Here is a 16101-nt window from a genome sequence, read left to right on the forward strand (position 1 = left end):
GGGCACTCCCAAAAGCTCTTTCAGGATTCCAGGGTAACCTCAAAAGCTCTTTTCCCTCCCTGCCATTTTTTAGGATTACATCCCATTACACGTTTCAGGTTATTCACGGTGCCACCTTTGTCCTCCCAGTTTGACAGCAGTGACCCCCGCTGCCCGAGCAGTAGGTGATCCCCCACTCCTCTCCCCCCACACGCAGGCCGACCTCCCCGCGGCATCGCTCCCTCCCCGCCGCACACACCGCCACTGCCGGAGCGGGGGGCCGGACGGGCGGCCCTGCCCCGCACGGCTGTCTACCGGCGGCCAACATGGCTGTGACCGCGGGGGGTGACCGTTGGGCGGGCGGGGCTCGGGAGGCGGCCGTTGGGCGGGCGGGGGGGTGGGGGGAGCCGGGGCGCGCCCCCCGCCCTGCGCCGGTGCTCGGGGGTAGCTTCGGGCCGCGCCGCCGCCGCGGAGCGGTAACGGAGGGGAGGGAGCGGCGGGGAGGGACGGAGGGAGGGAGGGAGGTGGCGGTCGGGGCGGGGACTGCCCCTCCAGTGCGCTGTTTGTCGCTGTTCCGCCGCGCGAGGAGGAGGGCCCTGTCCGGCCGCCTTCTGCTGCCCCCTCCTCCGTGTGAGGGGACCGGGGCGACCGGGGAGGGGCGGGGGAGGTGATGAGCTTGGGCCGGGGGCTGCGGCGGCGGCGCGGCTGCTGCTGCTGCTGCGGCGGCGGGAGGCGACGGCGGGCCGTTGGAGGGTCTGTCCGGCCGGCCCGGGGCCAGGGGGATGCAGCGGAGGACGTGTCGGGGTCTGGGTGTAGCTGATCGGAGCAGAGAGGCAGCCGCCAACCGGAGAGGCCGAGGAGCAGCGGAGGAGAGCCACCCTGACATGCCTTTTCCTCTCCCTCATCTCCAGCGGCCATGTTAACCAGAAAGCCCTCAGCTAGCGCCGCCGCTGGTGCTGCCTACCCAGCCGGTAAGCAGAGGGCTGCCGTGACCGCCACCGCGACGGGCCGGGCCGTGCGGGGCTAGGAGGGGGGAAGGCTCGGCCGCCCCTCGGCTGCCGCCGCCGCGGGGACGTGCGCATCGGAACAATGATCCACCCTCCCCCCGGCAGCCGAGCCCAGGGGGCCGGCGGGGGGCTGCGTGCTCGGCTCCGGCGTGCCGTTGTTGTGCGGGGTGGCCAGTTCGCCTCGGGGAAGAGGAGGTGGGAGAAGAGGAATCACTTAGGGCAACGACCTGGGAAAACTGGGAGTCTCGGCGTTTGCTGGAGCGGCCGCGTTTGACAGGGGCAGCGGTGCTCCCCTGCTCTTGCCGCTGCAGACTTGCGAACTCCTGGCGGGTCCCCGGCGGCGCCGGGATTTCTCCGGGCCAGACGGCTCGGGGGGGTGGGGGGAAAGACGGGCGGACGGCCGTCCAGCCCCGAGGCGTGTGCGGGATAGAGCCGGCTCGCTCTGCCGGTTAGGCGCCTGCCGGTGGCGGGTTAATCTCGGATGAAGGGTTAGCCGGGCGAGCATGGCCCGCCCGCGCTATGAGCCGGATCGGTGCGTGTGTGCGCCGCGGCGGTGATTAGCTTTTAATGGCTTCTGCCTGAAGCAAGACGGGCGGCGGTGCCGGCGAAACGCCGGGGCCGCCGCCGCCGCCGCCCCTCGACGGCCGCGCTGCCTGAGGGGCCGCCGCTGCCCTCCGCGCTCACCTCTCTGCTCTCCGCAGGCAGGGCCGGGGACAGCGGCCGCCCGCTGCAGTCTTCCCCGGGCACCGGAGCCGGGGTCCCCCGGGCAGGAGCTGGGACCGGCCCGCCGTCACCCCTCGCATTGCCGCCGCTCAGGGCCAGCAACGTCTCCCACACGGTGAGCCCGGGCTCGGGGCGGGGGTCCGGGGCGGGGGCTGGGGGAAGGGGCGTCCGGCCGCGGGGGCTTGCCGCGCCGCCGCCGCTCTGCGTTCGCCAGGTGTCTCCGGCGGCGGGACCGAGCTCTCTCGGGCACCGCTGCGGGTGCCCCGTCCCGCCTGACGAGACGCTTGGTGCTTGAGCAAAGTGCATTTAATTTCTGCATACTCCGATGAAATGTACATGTTTGTTGTGAGGTTGGGACTCGGTGACTGCACTGAGAAGCAGCTTTCCCCCTCCCCAGCCCCCTTCAGTCTGGTTTTGTCTCTCATTTTCAGTGACAAATTCGATCTTCCACACTCACACAGAGGAGCTGTTCTGGTAAATGCATTTTTTGAGATTACATTGTTTTGGCAATGAGGTTAGTCACTGTGATTAAGAGGTCGCATGAACTGTAGTGAAGAATGAAGGCTGCTGTCCCTTTATATGTCTGATTAGCTCAGGCCGATAGCTGCCCTTCCCTTGAAATAGCTATCACTGTACTCGGCGACAATGATTGGATAAATCCGACTTTATTACTGCAGTAGTTTACCTAAAGAAATAAGCACTGATGGCATGAAAAGGATGTTATTTTCCGGTTCTGTGATATCTCACATTATCTCCCACTCATAGTTAATCTACTAGGAATGAAACTTCCCAAGTACGCCACTATATATGGATGAGAGAGGGTATCTCTGTCCTGAAGGCACGACAGTAGAGAGGGAGGTATCTATACGCTGTTATGTTATCATTAAATATCTGAAATTTTTATTGCATACATTTCCTTTTAAATTATGAAGAATTTCATCCTGACCCTGAAAGGCATTGATGGCATACTTTCCTTAGAATTAATGAATTCTTCACGGATGCTCACATACTATCTTAGTAAACATGTGGCAGAGCTTTAAATGGTAATGTGATTATGGGCTAGTGGAAGGTGAAACTCTGCATTTAGGTGTTACAGTGACTTTCTATGTAGCTTGGATAAAAGCATCTTACTCAAATCCATTTACAGAAAGAATTGGCTTAAATAAAAGGTAAAAAAATCACTATATGTAGGGTATTCTCAAAAGGAATTATGAATATTCTGCAAATTCAAGGCGGAGCTGCATACTCGAGATCAACATCATTGTATATTTATGTAGCTAGGGTATGTATCTGAATTGTTCATTAGTATCAAAGGCCAATTTTTTTCACATTCATATACCAGTTAAGTGCTGGTTGATTTTAGGGTTGTGGCAGCAGCTTAACGTTTTTATAAAAACAGAAAAGAAAGAATGTGGTACCGACAGCCTGGACACCAGTCATAAAACTGTACATGCAGATGGGCCCACAAATAACAGGGGCCCACATGAAACAGAGCCCAGACTTGTAAAGGATTTGTAAAGGCATAGTGGTCCAGCTATATATCTGGGACTGCGTACTAATTTTGGAAGTACAGAACTTTGGTATTTTTATACATAGATTTATATGTGTATGTGTGTATTATATATAGTGTCTCTGCATATATACCTACATATATAAAGATGAAGTCTTTATGAAAGCATGCAAGGGATATTCAAGTTACATTTCTGTATTTCAGGTATTTTTATACATCGTTGTGTATGTATGCATATGTTTATGTATAGCATATATGCATGTGTATGTATATATACATAGAGATGAAATATTTATGGAAGCACACAGGGATGGCCAAGCATTATATTGCTATGTTTCATATCGCTCTAGATTCTGACTGTTGGAAACTCTGCCTTTCTTTTGTGACACAGAGCCTACTCTACAGTATTTATTTAGCCTTGGGTACTATTACAGAAATACCTCAGACTGCCTTTCTGAATTTTGTAAGTGGTTATTTTGTGGTTGGTTAACATAACTTTTTGCGGTAAGGATCAGATGTGACATCAGAATGCTGTATTTTAACCTAAAAATAAAAGAAAAAAAAGGGTGATATCCGTTATGTGATTGTTCTGTAAATTTCAGGCCTACTGACCTCAGCTGGCCCTGACTGAAACCACTGGTTTTGCATCCCACTACTTCCTCCAATCAGGCCTTTTTAAAATGGAACATTTCAGTATTCTTAAACTGTTTTCCTTCTTTGTGATCATTTGCTTATTCTGTTTTCATCCCTGTTGTATATCTACGTGACGTCTATAATAGCAAAAAATGGGGAGCGTTTCTCTTTGTGTTTCAAACTTTCAGGAGGTATAGTCTGCTTGAGTGGTTGAAGTTGCTGGTGGCTAGATGTAAATGTGTGCATTGTATATACATATACTAGTTGCGAAGAGAGGCAGAGGTTGAAGCTGGGTTTTTGTTTAAGCGAAAAAGTGTTTTTAATTCAGACAGAGAATAAATCCACCACCTGTCATATTTCTTGCACTAGTGAGTTGTGATCTAGCCTCTTGTGAAACTGGTATGCTACTTTGAAGTGAAGTTTCATTGTTTGGTAGAACATAGCCACATGGGCAGAAGGGGGGAAGATGTTTTACCCAGGCTTTGTATAACAGGGCAGAGGTTTTGGCTCCAGTCTCTGCAATCGCAGCAGCCTTTGTTGCTAAGCAGGCTGTTGGGTTTTTTCTTTTTGTTGTTGTTTTTTGGGGTTTTTTTGTTTTGTTTGGGTTTGTTTTTTTGTTTTTTTTTTTTTAAATTGTGGCTTCATGCTGGGCTTATTTGTGTCTGCTTCCATCCCTGACTATCTTTTTTGGCTTGTGGTGGAAAACATGAACTCATTTCTAGCCCCTTGTCCTCTTTTTGTTCTCCAAAGTCATTGCTTTCTCTTTTGAAGTCGTAAGTTCTGGCCTTGATGACTGGAACCTTCCATTCATTCTCTCCTATTTCATTATGGTGTTCTTACATCCACTTGACATGCTGCAGTAGAGATTATCTTGCTTGCCTGCTGCTCCGCTCGTGTAAATCCCCACCCGTCTGTGAGTGCCTCTCCCAGACTCTTGTCTCCTGTATTCTGTGTACCTCCATCTCTGTTTTTTCTTATATGACATCAGCAGGCACATATCCCTGCATTCTGCACTCTTCCTGTTTCTCTTGCAGTAAAGCAGTCTTAATCTTTTTCTCCTCCTGTCTAGTACTGTAACAACAGCCCATTTACAGTGCATGATTCAGTGCACTCCCTCTTCAAGCCCTTTGTAAGATTTCCCTACAGCAAGGCCTGTTTTGTTTTGCCATCAGGGGTGAATGTCTATCCATATACTTTTGCATCAGTCATTCAGTCTTAATCTTAAAAATTATAAATTTATTAAAAAAAATGATTCACATGGTAGCAGAACAGAGATTCCTGGACTAAATGTGAAGATCTAGTGGGTCACATGCTGCAATTTTTTACTGCAGGCAGCTGCTTTAAAGCAGGTAAAGCCAATGAAAATCCCTTGCTGTTGTGGTGCTCTCATGTAATAAATTGCCGCAGGAATGTTGTCATGTTTGAGTGGAAATAACTATACAGTCATGATCTGGACTTCACTACATCTAGATTTCTTTGGATGTTTCTTCTTCTACATAAAACTTACGTCTAAGGGGAATATGAAGCTATCAACTTTTAATGGGGGGCTTTGAAATTTGTTCTCCCACAGTTGGCGACTACGCTATGGGGACTGCTGTACATCTGGGCACATCTCTCGTATGTGTATGCTTCAGGTTACCTGAAGGGTTCAATTTAGTGTGCATTGCCTGTCCTTTTTGATTTCAACATGTGTAATGCATGTAGGATGTCCCAGAAGTCCTCATTCTTACTGTATCAATATAGTTCTGACAGGAGGAAGAAAATTAGGAATTGGGATCACTCTTGAGGCTTAGTTCTGTCTGAAAATATCTGCTATATAAAGTCAAAGTTAAGTTTTAAAAAAATAAGCTTGTATGGACCAGATATGACATCAGCAGAAAAATCCAAATGGTGTGTTTTTAGTACAGCTGTTGTTGAGCCACAGGCTGTTTAGGACAAGGGCTTAGTCTTTTTTGGTGTATAAAACCCATGCTCATAATACAACCATTATGATAATCCTGTATTATTGCTATTGTACTAATTAGCACATTATTTTTAGTTCTGAACAGAGGAATGCTGCTGAATTCATTTATCAGGTTAAAAAAGGCCTTTGTACATTTGCTCAGGCTGTAGTCAACAAAATAGGCAGTGAAGCGTGCTACACCTGATAGCATGTGCCTGTAGCATGTTAGACACAGTAGAGTTGAAACTGGCATGCCCAGGAATGCTGTAAAGAAAGGGGTATATAGTGGAACGTTTAATGAAATTACTGCTTTGGAACACTATTTCTCCCTTGTCCTCATCTATGCAAAGTGTAGCAGATAAAGACATCTTACTCCTGTGTAGTACTACAGCAGGCCATTGTGATTGCTTTATCAATAAAATTCATTTTATTAACCTTTTTAGAGCCTGGTTGACAGCAAAATTTTCTTTTCTCTGGTTTGATTTTTTTTGAGCAGTAGTAGTCTTGTAGAGGATCTTGAAACAGACCTTGCATTGGCTGTGTGTTACTGCAAAGTAATTGTCAACTGGTTTGCCTTCTTGTTGGCATGATGGACTCAGTTTTATGCTACTTCTGTATTGTTACAGGTCTGTAGTCTAAGTATAGTAAGTTACTGTTCTACGTCTGTCCCTAAACCCATTTGCGAAAACAAAACAAAAAACCAAACCCCAAGCACTCCCACCCCTGAAAAGAAGGTGTTTGGGTTCGGTTTTTTGTTTTGCCTAGTCTCTGTACTTCAAAGGTTAGGTGAATGTTGTTAGCATAGTCATCAACTTCCATAAACTGAGCAAACCAAAGTTAAAGCAAAATTGTAGTGGTGATTTTGAAGTAATGAATAACTGCTGAGAGAGGAAAAAATCCACCATCGTAATGTTTGCTGTTATGTAATTGATGTTGCCAGAAGATAAAGGAAGATCGGTTCTTTGAGTTCAAGCTTACCTGTTATTGCAGTATGTCTTACGGAGAAATGTGTACATCAGTAAGGTTTTGATGATGTGCGCTATAAAAATATGTAAGTCTTAGAAGGTGTAGATGGGTGTGAGCACAGGCAGTAAAATATATAAGTAAGCTCCATAAGTGCACGCAGGTTGTCAGCTGCGTAGGTTGTTGGTTCTGGAATTTACAGGCTCATCTGCAGAAGTAAAGGAACAATGCATTATAAACCGCTCAGACTTATGGTTTTGGATGAGAGGCTGATGGAGCTTCTGTGTACTGTGAACAGTTTGGTACTGTACTAAGAAGTCTGTAGCGCTTTGTAGCTTCCCAAGCCCATTAGTTGTGCTTCAGGGAACTTACAGCGTCATTGGTGAAGCCTGTGGAGCTTGTAAGCAGTGCAAGCCTGAACTTGACAGCAATCTCAGACAGCCGGTAGCCAGAAGTAGATAGGCAGAGCAAAGGGCTGGTGAGAATCCAACCCTAATCCGGGTTGGAAATAGAAGAAGAGGTGGTGATTCTTGTGCGGGTAGTACCTTGAGATGAGAAAAGTCCATTTTTCGTATTGACTCTGTGGTTTTGCTATGCCCGATAGCTTGGAAACATCTGATAGGAGGGGGGAGGGGAGAAGAAGAGTGAGCTCCCTTCTCCTGAACAGCTTTTGGAATAGAGCCTGTGCTAGTTTGGTGTCTTTTCTTCCACAAAGAAAACCAGTGCTACTGTCTGCATCTGCATTTGCATTCCCAAGCAGCAGCTGACTGAAACTGGCAAAACCGGTCACTTTGGATTTGGGGTGAAGCTGGGATAATGTTGGTGATTTAATTCTGCTGCTTGGGAAAAAAAAAAAGCCAACCTGTGAGCAGCAAGAGAAACCATGAGGCTGCCTGAAGGTGCAGGAAGCAGAGCTACATGGTTTGCACTTTAGAATGTGTTTGCAAACATGCTTTTAGCAAAAAGGAACTCTTTATTCCCTGATGAGAGTAAACAAATGTTTGGGGTTTTTTTCCTAGCCCTGATACAAAGCAAATAACTGAAGTTTGAAGAATTCCCCTGTACATCTGTTGAAACAAGCAGTGCTTAGAAAGGGCAGATAATAGTTAATTCTGAAAACAGGTGACTCAAGTGAAAAAAAAACCAACAAACTAACTCAAGATGTGAACTGTGGCAATGAGTACTTGGGTTAAGAATTCTTAAGGATGGTTTTCTCCACTATGCTCTTTTCTTTCTCATTGTCTGTACATTAGTACTGTCTACTCCCCTTTGTCCAGATACGTTCTGCTTTGTTGTTCAACCAGTGCCACAGAAGAAACATTTGTACCTGGGATTTCCTACCTTGAGTACTTGTAATCTGTACAGTTATTCTGCTGCTTCATTGTGCATTTCTTACATATGCAGTTCTGCAGTACTGCATGTGCTGAGCCTCTAACACATCTTACTAACTAGATCTGGTTCTTCTGAGATGCATCATTTAGCAGCTCTTGGGGCCGAATTACCTTTTTTCCCCCAGTAACTGCTGTTTATATAGAGGATCAGGGCAACCTTCAGGAAACTGCTACTGCAGCGCGCTTCAAACTTGACCTGAAGGAATTACCTGCAGGCTCATTAAGTCCCCTTGTTGATTAATTCCTGGTGCTTTTGAGACCTCAAACTAGGAAGAGAATTAATGTTTCTATCCCATGTATCTTCACTGTGCTTAAATGTTACAAATGCGTTTGCTCTGAATTGCAGTTGTGTGGTAACTCTTTCTATGAGATTGATCCAGTTTGATAGTATGAGCCCAAATTGATCTGCAAATAAACATCCACAGTCAAACTGCAATGATGAAATAAAATGAACCAGTTATTCAATGCAAGTCAAAATGGAATCAGAAGAGGAGTGAACTTAACAGAAGCAATCTCCGAGAGATCTTGGTTTTACATTGTGTGATTTTCAAAGCTGCAAATTTAAAAATATTATCCAAAGGTGAAGCTGGTGTCCAGCTGGCAACTTCTTGGGAACAAGTTACTGAATTTACAAAAACAGGCTTCTGCCATATCAGACTGAGACCTTAACAGAAGCACAAAGTATGCTAAGAGTCTGTGTTGCATGTCCTGGTTTTCTCATTAGGAAGCACTTCTGCAGTTGCAGCACAGATTTCATTGCCTCATGTCACAGCACACAACTGTCATTTTCTGATTTCATTTCAGCAACCTTAAGTGAACAGGGAATGTGTTATCCTTAGCTGCCTAGAAAAAGTAAGGTTCAGATTAGAAGTGCTCTCATCCCTGGCTTGATCATCTGTCTGACAGTATCAGTGAACTTTCGGTTAGTAATTTGGCATAAATATTAAGACTGGTGAATCAGCTGGAGAGGCAGAAGGGGAAATCTTCCCACATTTGTGTAAGACCAAGCAGAAGACAAACTAATTATCGTCTGCTTGAGAGCAGATGAGGAATTCTAAGGACAGCTATTTTAGTGACAGGTATATGCTCATGAATTTCTTGTTTCTCCTTAAAAATAACAGGTTTTGAGCAATAGTCGTTTTCACACCGCAGTGCTTCTGGTGTTCCTTTGCTTGAAAATGCCGAATACTTCTTTTTATTCCCTTGTGAAAACTGTGAAGAACAAATATAATTTCTAAAATCAACTAATCCTTTTTTCAATTAATTTAAAATAAAGTTACTTGCCTGTTCTTCAAGGCAAAGATTTTTTTTCCACTCAAACCTGCATCAGGCCCCAAACTTCATCTTGGTTAAAAGTTATTATAAGACTGGTTTGGGAAAGTGCTAAAGGATATGCTTGTGCTTCATTGAGCTGAATGCTTTACTGAATAGTGACTATCTCAATCACAAGGAGTAAATGACATCTCTTGAACTTTAGATATATTCAGGTTCTTTTCCTCTTTGTGCATGTCACAGAACATACGTTATTGCTTAAAATTGGAGCTTTTGGTATACAGCAAATTCAGGAACAAGTTAAAATGTTGATTTCTGAGAAGAGGTGACAAGGAGAGCCTTAGCCATGTAAGTTCTAGCAGGCATTATACGTTGATCTCCAGCATCAGTAGAAGTGCTACTATATTCTATAAAGTCTGAGGTCCCTCAGGCATACTTCTTGATGTTTACAGGGCTGTTTTCTTGAAGATTCCTTGGAGGAATTGTCAGCTTATCATGGTAGCGCATCTGTGATTGCCTAGTTGCAAACAATTTAAAGAGTTGTGAAAGTGGCATTTCAGAAACAGGGATCTGAAAAATTTAGTAGCATCCTGCAGAATGACAGTATATGTGCTGTATTTTTTTTTTAGATTATCTGTAAACTGCTGACTTCTAAGAAAATCCTTAGTTTTGAGGTGATTTAAGCAGGATGGCGGGTTGCAGAATACATGGTGAAGCATAGAGTTCATACCTCTCTTGTTAACTGGGTATGTATTTATTTTCAATTTTAGGTTGGAGGCAGTAAGCACACAATGAATGAGCACCTCCATGTTGGTAGCCATGGACAAATCCAGGTTCAGCAGCTGTTTGAAGATAATAGTAACAAGAGGACGGTTCTGACGACACAGCCAAATGGACTTACAACGTTAGGCAAATCTGGATTGCCAGTGGTTCAGGACAGACAGTCAGAGAGTGCTCACAGACGACAAGGGAGCTCCAGCTCTTTAAAATCTACAGATGGAACAGGGAAGGTGAAAGCCTCCGTTATGACACCAGAGCAGGCAATGAAGCAATACATGCAAAAATTAACAGCTTTTGAGCATCATGAGATTTTTAGCTACCCTGAAATATACTTCTTGGGTCCAAACGCAAAGAAGAGGCAAGGCGTGATTGGTGGTTCAAACAACTGTGGGTATGATGATGACCAAGGGTCTTATATACAAGTACCCCATGATCATATTGCGTACAGGTATGAAGTACTGAAAGTTATAGGGAAGGGAAGCTTTGGGCAAGTGGTGAAGGCCTATGATCACAAGATGCATCAGCATGTGGCACTGAAAATGGTGAGAAATGAAAAACGTTTCCACCGCCAAGCTGCGGAAGAAATTAAGATCCTGGAGCATCTCCGGAAGCAAGATAAGGATAACAACATGAATGTTATCCACATGTTGGAAAACTTCACATTCCGCAGCCATATCTGCATGACATTTGAATTGCTGAGCATGAACCTATATGAATTGATAAAGAAAAACAAGTTTCAGGGCTTTAGCCTGCCTTTGGTCCGCAAGTTTGCCCACTCAATTTTGCAGTGCTTGGATGCTTTGCACAAAAACAGAATCATTCACTGTGACCTTAAACCTGAGAACATTCTGTTGAAGCAACAGGGTAGAAGTGGTATCAAAGTGATTGATTTTGGCTCAAGTTGTTATGAGCATCAGCGTGTCTACACTTACATTCAGTCGCGTTTTTACCGTGCGCCTGAAGTCATCCTTGGTGCCCGTTATGGGATGCCCATAGATATGTGGAGCTTGGGTTGTATTCTGGCAGAGCTTCTCACCGGTTATCCACTTTTACCTGGAGAAGATGAAGGAGACCAGCTGGCTTGTATGATTGAGCTGTTGGGCATGCCTTCTCCAAAGCTTTTAGATTCATCCAAGCGAGCCAAAAACTTCGTGAGCTCTAAGGGTTATCCCCGCTATTGCAGCATCACAACGTTGTCTGATGGCTCTGTAATTCTTAATGGTGGACGCTCTCGGAGAGGAAAGCTACGTGGCCCACCAGAGAGCAGAGAATGGGGTAATGCATTAAAGGGATGTGATGATCCCTTGTTCCTGGACTTCTTAAAACAGTGTTTAGAATGGGATCCTGCTATTCGTATGACACCTAGCCAGGCTTTGCGGCATCCCTGGCTAAGGAGGCGGTTGCCAAAACCTCCAACTGGGGAAAAGGCCTCAGCAAAGAGAATTACAGAGAGCACTGGTGCTATAACGTCGATTTCCAAGTTACCTCCGACTTCAAGCTCAGCTTCAAAACTGAGGACTAATTTGTCACAGATGACAGATGCCAATGGGAATATTCAGCAAAGAACAGTATTGCCAAAACTCGTTAGCTGAGGTTGAGAAACCCAATGCTGTTAATACGAGAGATACAATGTGGCTGAGCCTTATTTGTATGAAAAAGTAGCTCAGATATACATTTTTATTTGCTCAATAACTTTATTCATTTGTATCTTTCAGCACTCATTTTAAATGTAAGAAATGTTGATTTTGTTTTTATAAAAACACGGGGACAATGCTTTAAGTTTTTATACTTATTTTTTAAAATGTTTGTCTTCTACAGTACAACTAGCCTTACTGTAACTAGTGTGACACAGTAATAAACATCAGTGGCAGGCCACTGGTTACAAGATGACTGTCATGCATTGCAGCGTGGTGTCAAAGGTATTATCCTTTCTCTTCTATGGTTCATATTAGGTTTCACCTGGGGTAAATTTGTAAGGCTCTACCTTTTGGATTTTATGGGTATGTGAACACTCGCACCTATGCCTGACTGGGCTCCAGGGAGAATACTCAAAGAAATACAGTTAAGCGCCTGTAAACTTGTAATTTGAAGTGGCGCTGTAGCATGTTACATTGTCATTTTCTATATTGTAGCCCAGAGAAAGTAGTGGTATTACTATGATACAGTCACCTCCTATGGAATGCTTTCTCTACTCGAAAGTAGTGGGGTTTGGTTAAAATGAGCATCTAAATATAACGCAAAAAAAAAAAAAAAAAATTTCCAGGGCTAAAATGACTGTCTCACCTTGTGCGCTGTGTGGTAGAGCGAGAGGAACGGGCAGTCTCAGAAAGCATGAAGATGGAAGTATGTCTGTTCATCTAAATCTGAAAAGTACGTAACATTGAGCATTCACATTGGGCTTCTCTCGGTTTGTTTTTTGGTTTGTTGGTTTTTTTTTCTCCTTTCCTGTTTTCTTTTCTTTCCTGGTGTGCAGCTTGGTCTCCCTAAATCACATAGGCAGAAGAGCTCATTCTGTCAGTTTTATACTGTAACTTCCAGACTGTTATGCTACATGGATTTCACAGATTGCTTTTATTTCTTCTGACCATGTTTGTCTGAGCGACTGTGGCCTCTCTGGTACATTTACACTTCAGATCAAGTCTGCATGCAGGGGCAAACACTATGTTACTATATTGCTTTCCGTAGAAAAGGACTTCACTCTAGAGAGCATAACTGTAGATGGAAAGATTCTCAGTTGGCAGACAGCATCTCAGAAATTTTCTAGTACAGGAGAATTCTTGAAGGAGTTAAATGGTTGCAATTTGATTTAATCTTTGGCATCTGTAGCTGAAAATCAACTTTGGAGGAACAGTTAGAGATATGCGTAGATTTGTTCACATGTGTGTGTGCTAATGCTTGGTTTTTCTTTAAGTATTCACGGAAAAAGATGGTCTTTACTGAGGAATAATATCTAAACCTATGAGAGAAATATTCACGCATTGTAGCATGTTCTCAACAGGAACAGTTTGAAATGCAAGATCAGTATTTCGTCACATACAATGGCAGTGGTCTACATTGGATGTATAAAACATGAACAGGGAATTTTAAACAAAGTAAAACATAATCTAGAAGGGTTTATGGACATTAGAGCAAAACATTCTAGAATGGATATCATTAAACCTCAATAAATTTACTATAAGCAACATTTATATGCACAGATTTTACTGAGTTACTTGTACAACTTACAAAAAACACTTAAAGCATGGTCCCCTGAGAGGCCAAGAAAGTTTCTGGTTAAGTTCTCCTTCATATTCATTAATTTACCACTTACAGCTTAATTTTGTTTGTTTGTTTGGTTGGTTTGTTTTTAATGTAAGACTGGGGGAGGGATAGAAATACAAAATGACGGAATTCTCAGGAAACATATCGCTTAACTTCTTGCCAAAAAGTCAACACCTAAAGAAGCTCCAAAAATAATTTCTAAGTAGAGGATGGTATTTGTTGATTGATAATTTGTAAAAATTAGAGCATCAATCAACCGTGTTCCTCTTTTTTTTCTTTTTTAAATAAGATCATTTCCTGCCTCTAGTCAAATTAAATTATTTAGTGTTAAATGTTCACAACTTTATACAATGTGTGTAAGTGCAATATGTAAACATGTATGAAATCATGTTAAAAATGAAATATAGTAATACAGCTAAGAAAAGTGGCTTTTGGAATATGAATATCTGGTAAGTTACGGTCAGTTCTAAGTCTGGAAAAGAGATATATTAGTTTTCATATGAAATTAACTGATTTCATGACTGTGGGAATACAATATTGTGTATTTTTCTACAGTAACTGGGAATCTTTACTTCCTCCACCACCTGCTTGGCTTTACCACTCCTTTCTACCTTAACCCTTCCTGCAAAAGTTAAGAAATAGGGAAATAGGGATGCTTATGTTTTGGGGTGGAAGAAGAATCACCTCCCTTGATATATTATAAAGGGGGCATTGATACATGTTCCTGCCTTCCCTGGCATTTTAAGGTGAAAACATTCTTAATGTTCATGGGTCAGTAATGGGCTAAAACCACTAGATACTCTTTTTCATGTAACCAGTTCTTAATGCCAATAATGCATTTATGATCCACCTTCTTCATAAATGCTACCGGAAACTTTAAGGCCAAAATATAGTGTGCAGAGCTATTTTTTTAACCCAGAAACAGTGGAACTTCCTCTATGCTAAAGGAGCAGCTACATCAAGGGTTTTAAGGGATGTAGCTGCTTTTTATTGTATCTTATTTATACATGTAAAAAAGGATGGAGGGGAGAAAGGATGTTGCCTCTTGCTTTGATGTGATTTTATTCTAAGGGCTCTGATATTTAGGCTGATAGAAGTTGGCTTGGAAGCAGTGCTTAGTCTCACATGTTACCATTGTCCGGGGATGTCTGAGCTATTTTCAGATGTAGTAACAGCACAGTGTTGTCTTCGGTTGCAGTCTCTCTCGGCTCAGTTTCTTGCACCGCTGGAGTGTTCATTACCACTGAAGTGTATTGGAACAACAGAGTGATGCAAGATGTGTATATCAACAGTAGAGGATGGATTGTGCCCTTGGTGTTAACAATGTGCCTTTTGTTCCAAATGCCGGTGGTAGGGCATGCATCTTGGCCTCTTTAACCCTCAGAATACTGGATAGTAGGGATGAAATCTTTTTAAATGCTATACTTGTCTTAGAACATCCTGTAGATGATCAAGGCCTTAATAGAAACAATAAGGCAATCACACTGCTAGGGTAGAGAGGACACACTGTTCTTGGAGTACGTTTCATTAAGGGGTTAAAGATGGCCCTTCCTCATTGGTTGTATTTTAACATCAAATTGAATTTTTTTTTCTTTGATAAATTTTTGTTATGGTGACACTAGACAGTAATCAACTGTGTTTGTAAAAATTTACCTCAAACTCTTTAGTTTTATAGTGTGATTTAATCCCAGGGCATTTGGTATGAACCAAAGTGCATTCCTTTTATATGTGCCTGGCTCTTATAAAGGTGGCCAGGGATTTTTACAATTTGGGTGCAAGGCACTTAAGCCACTTTTAACTTGGTGGGTGGTTTGGAGTTATAAATGACTTCATGGGAATGTTGAAAACACTTTAGACATAAGTAGCATTGGGCAATATTAGAATCTTTAGGAAAGGGTGTGCATTATTTAATGCTCTCCATTTTTTTAGTATTTTTTTCCCATCAATAATATTTGTGATAAGTACAAAAAGAACTCTTCCAGTCAGCAAAGATTAGAATATTGCCCAGTTTAATGCTATGGTAGCATTTAAATAACATTTGTGAATTATTGTTTCTAGGGGCTTGTACATCTCTGCTACAAATTGTGATTACTCAGTTCAACTGCTACAATTACGTCTAAGCAGTAGCTTGGGTTTTTATTGGGCAACGACTTAGACACGTGACTGTAATATGCTGCAACTGTGTGTACTGAAAACGTGAAAAACGATTGAATGTGGACTGTGTATATATTTATGTATAATTTTCTGTGAGATGCTGCTGTTGCCACTTCACATTAAAGATGTTGTAGTGGGTTTTAATCCTAGTGGCCAGTTCTATGATACTGTATGTATTGTACAGCTGATGACAGGAGTTAAGACTGTTCTAGTGAATATTTGTTACATTTTATTGTTGTGGCCAGAGATCATTTCAGAATAAAATTTTATGTCCTACTTTACTTCTCTCCACTGTAGTTTGGGTTTTTTTCTGGTCATAAAGAGAGCCCTTGGAGCGCTGGCATTTCTTAAATGTGGAAAGGCCTGCTCTAGCCTGCTGAAGTCAATGCCACTGGTACCTTTGTCCCCCAGCATGCTTACTGGTATCTGTAGGTAGCAATTACTGCTGGAGGATGAGTTTGCTGATGCTTTATGTGTCTTGACAGC

The 16101-nt window shown here is 43.4% G+C and overlaps 1 protein-coding gene across 2 annotated transcripts; it reads left to right on the forward strand.

Moving 5' to 3' along the window:
* The first annotated feature begins 307 nt into the window (after positions 1 to 307).
* DYRK2 (dual specificity tyrosine phosphorylation regulated kinase 2) lies at positions 308 to 15896 on the forward strand. Of its 2 annotated transcripts, none has more exons than XM_030480307.1 (4): positions 308 to 324; positions 891 to 950; positions 1688 to 1824; positions 10191 to 15896. In XM_030480307.1, exons 2-4 carry the CDS (start codon positions 896 to 898, stop codon positions 11790 to 11792), a joined length of 1794 nt encoding a protein of 597 aa, XP_030336167.1. In that variant the 5' UTR covers positions 308 to 324; positions 891 to 895; the 3' UTR covers positions 11793 to 15896. The 2 variants fall into 2 exon arrangements, with proteins under 2 accessions (XP_030336167.1, XP_030336168.1); XM_030480308.1 differs by lacking the exon at positions 308 to 324 and adding an exon at positions 407 to 455.
* Positions 15897 to 16101: the final 205 nt, after the last annotated feature.

Source organism: Strigops habroptila, chromosome 3, assembly GCF_004027225.2.
Source record: "Strigops habroptila isolate Jane chromosome 3, bStrHab1.2.pri, whole genome shotgun sequence".
NCBI classification, from domain to species: Eukaryota; Metazoa; Chordata; class Aves; order Psittaciformes; family Psittacidae; genus Strigops; species Strigops habroptila.

Excerpts from the sequence above, each read along its gene's own strand:
- DYRK2 (XM_030480307.1), top strand. The coding sequence starts at position 896 with ATGTTAACCAGAAAGCCCTCAGCTAGCGCCGCCGCTGGTGCTGCCTAC. Across the intron at positions 951-1,687 it reads TGGTGCTGCCTACCCAGCCG|GCAGGGCCGGGGACAGCGGC; the intron begins GTAAGCAGAGGG and ends TGCTCTCCGCAG. Across the intron at positions 1,825-10,190 it reads CCAGCAACGTCTCCCACACG|GTTGGAGGCAGTAAGCACAC; the intron begins GTGAGCCCGGGC and ends TTTCAATTTTAG.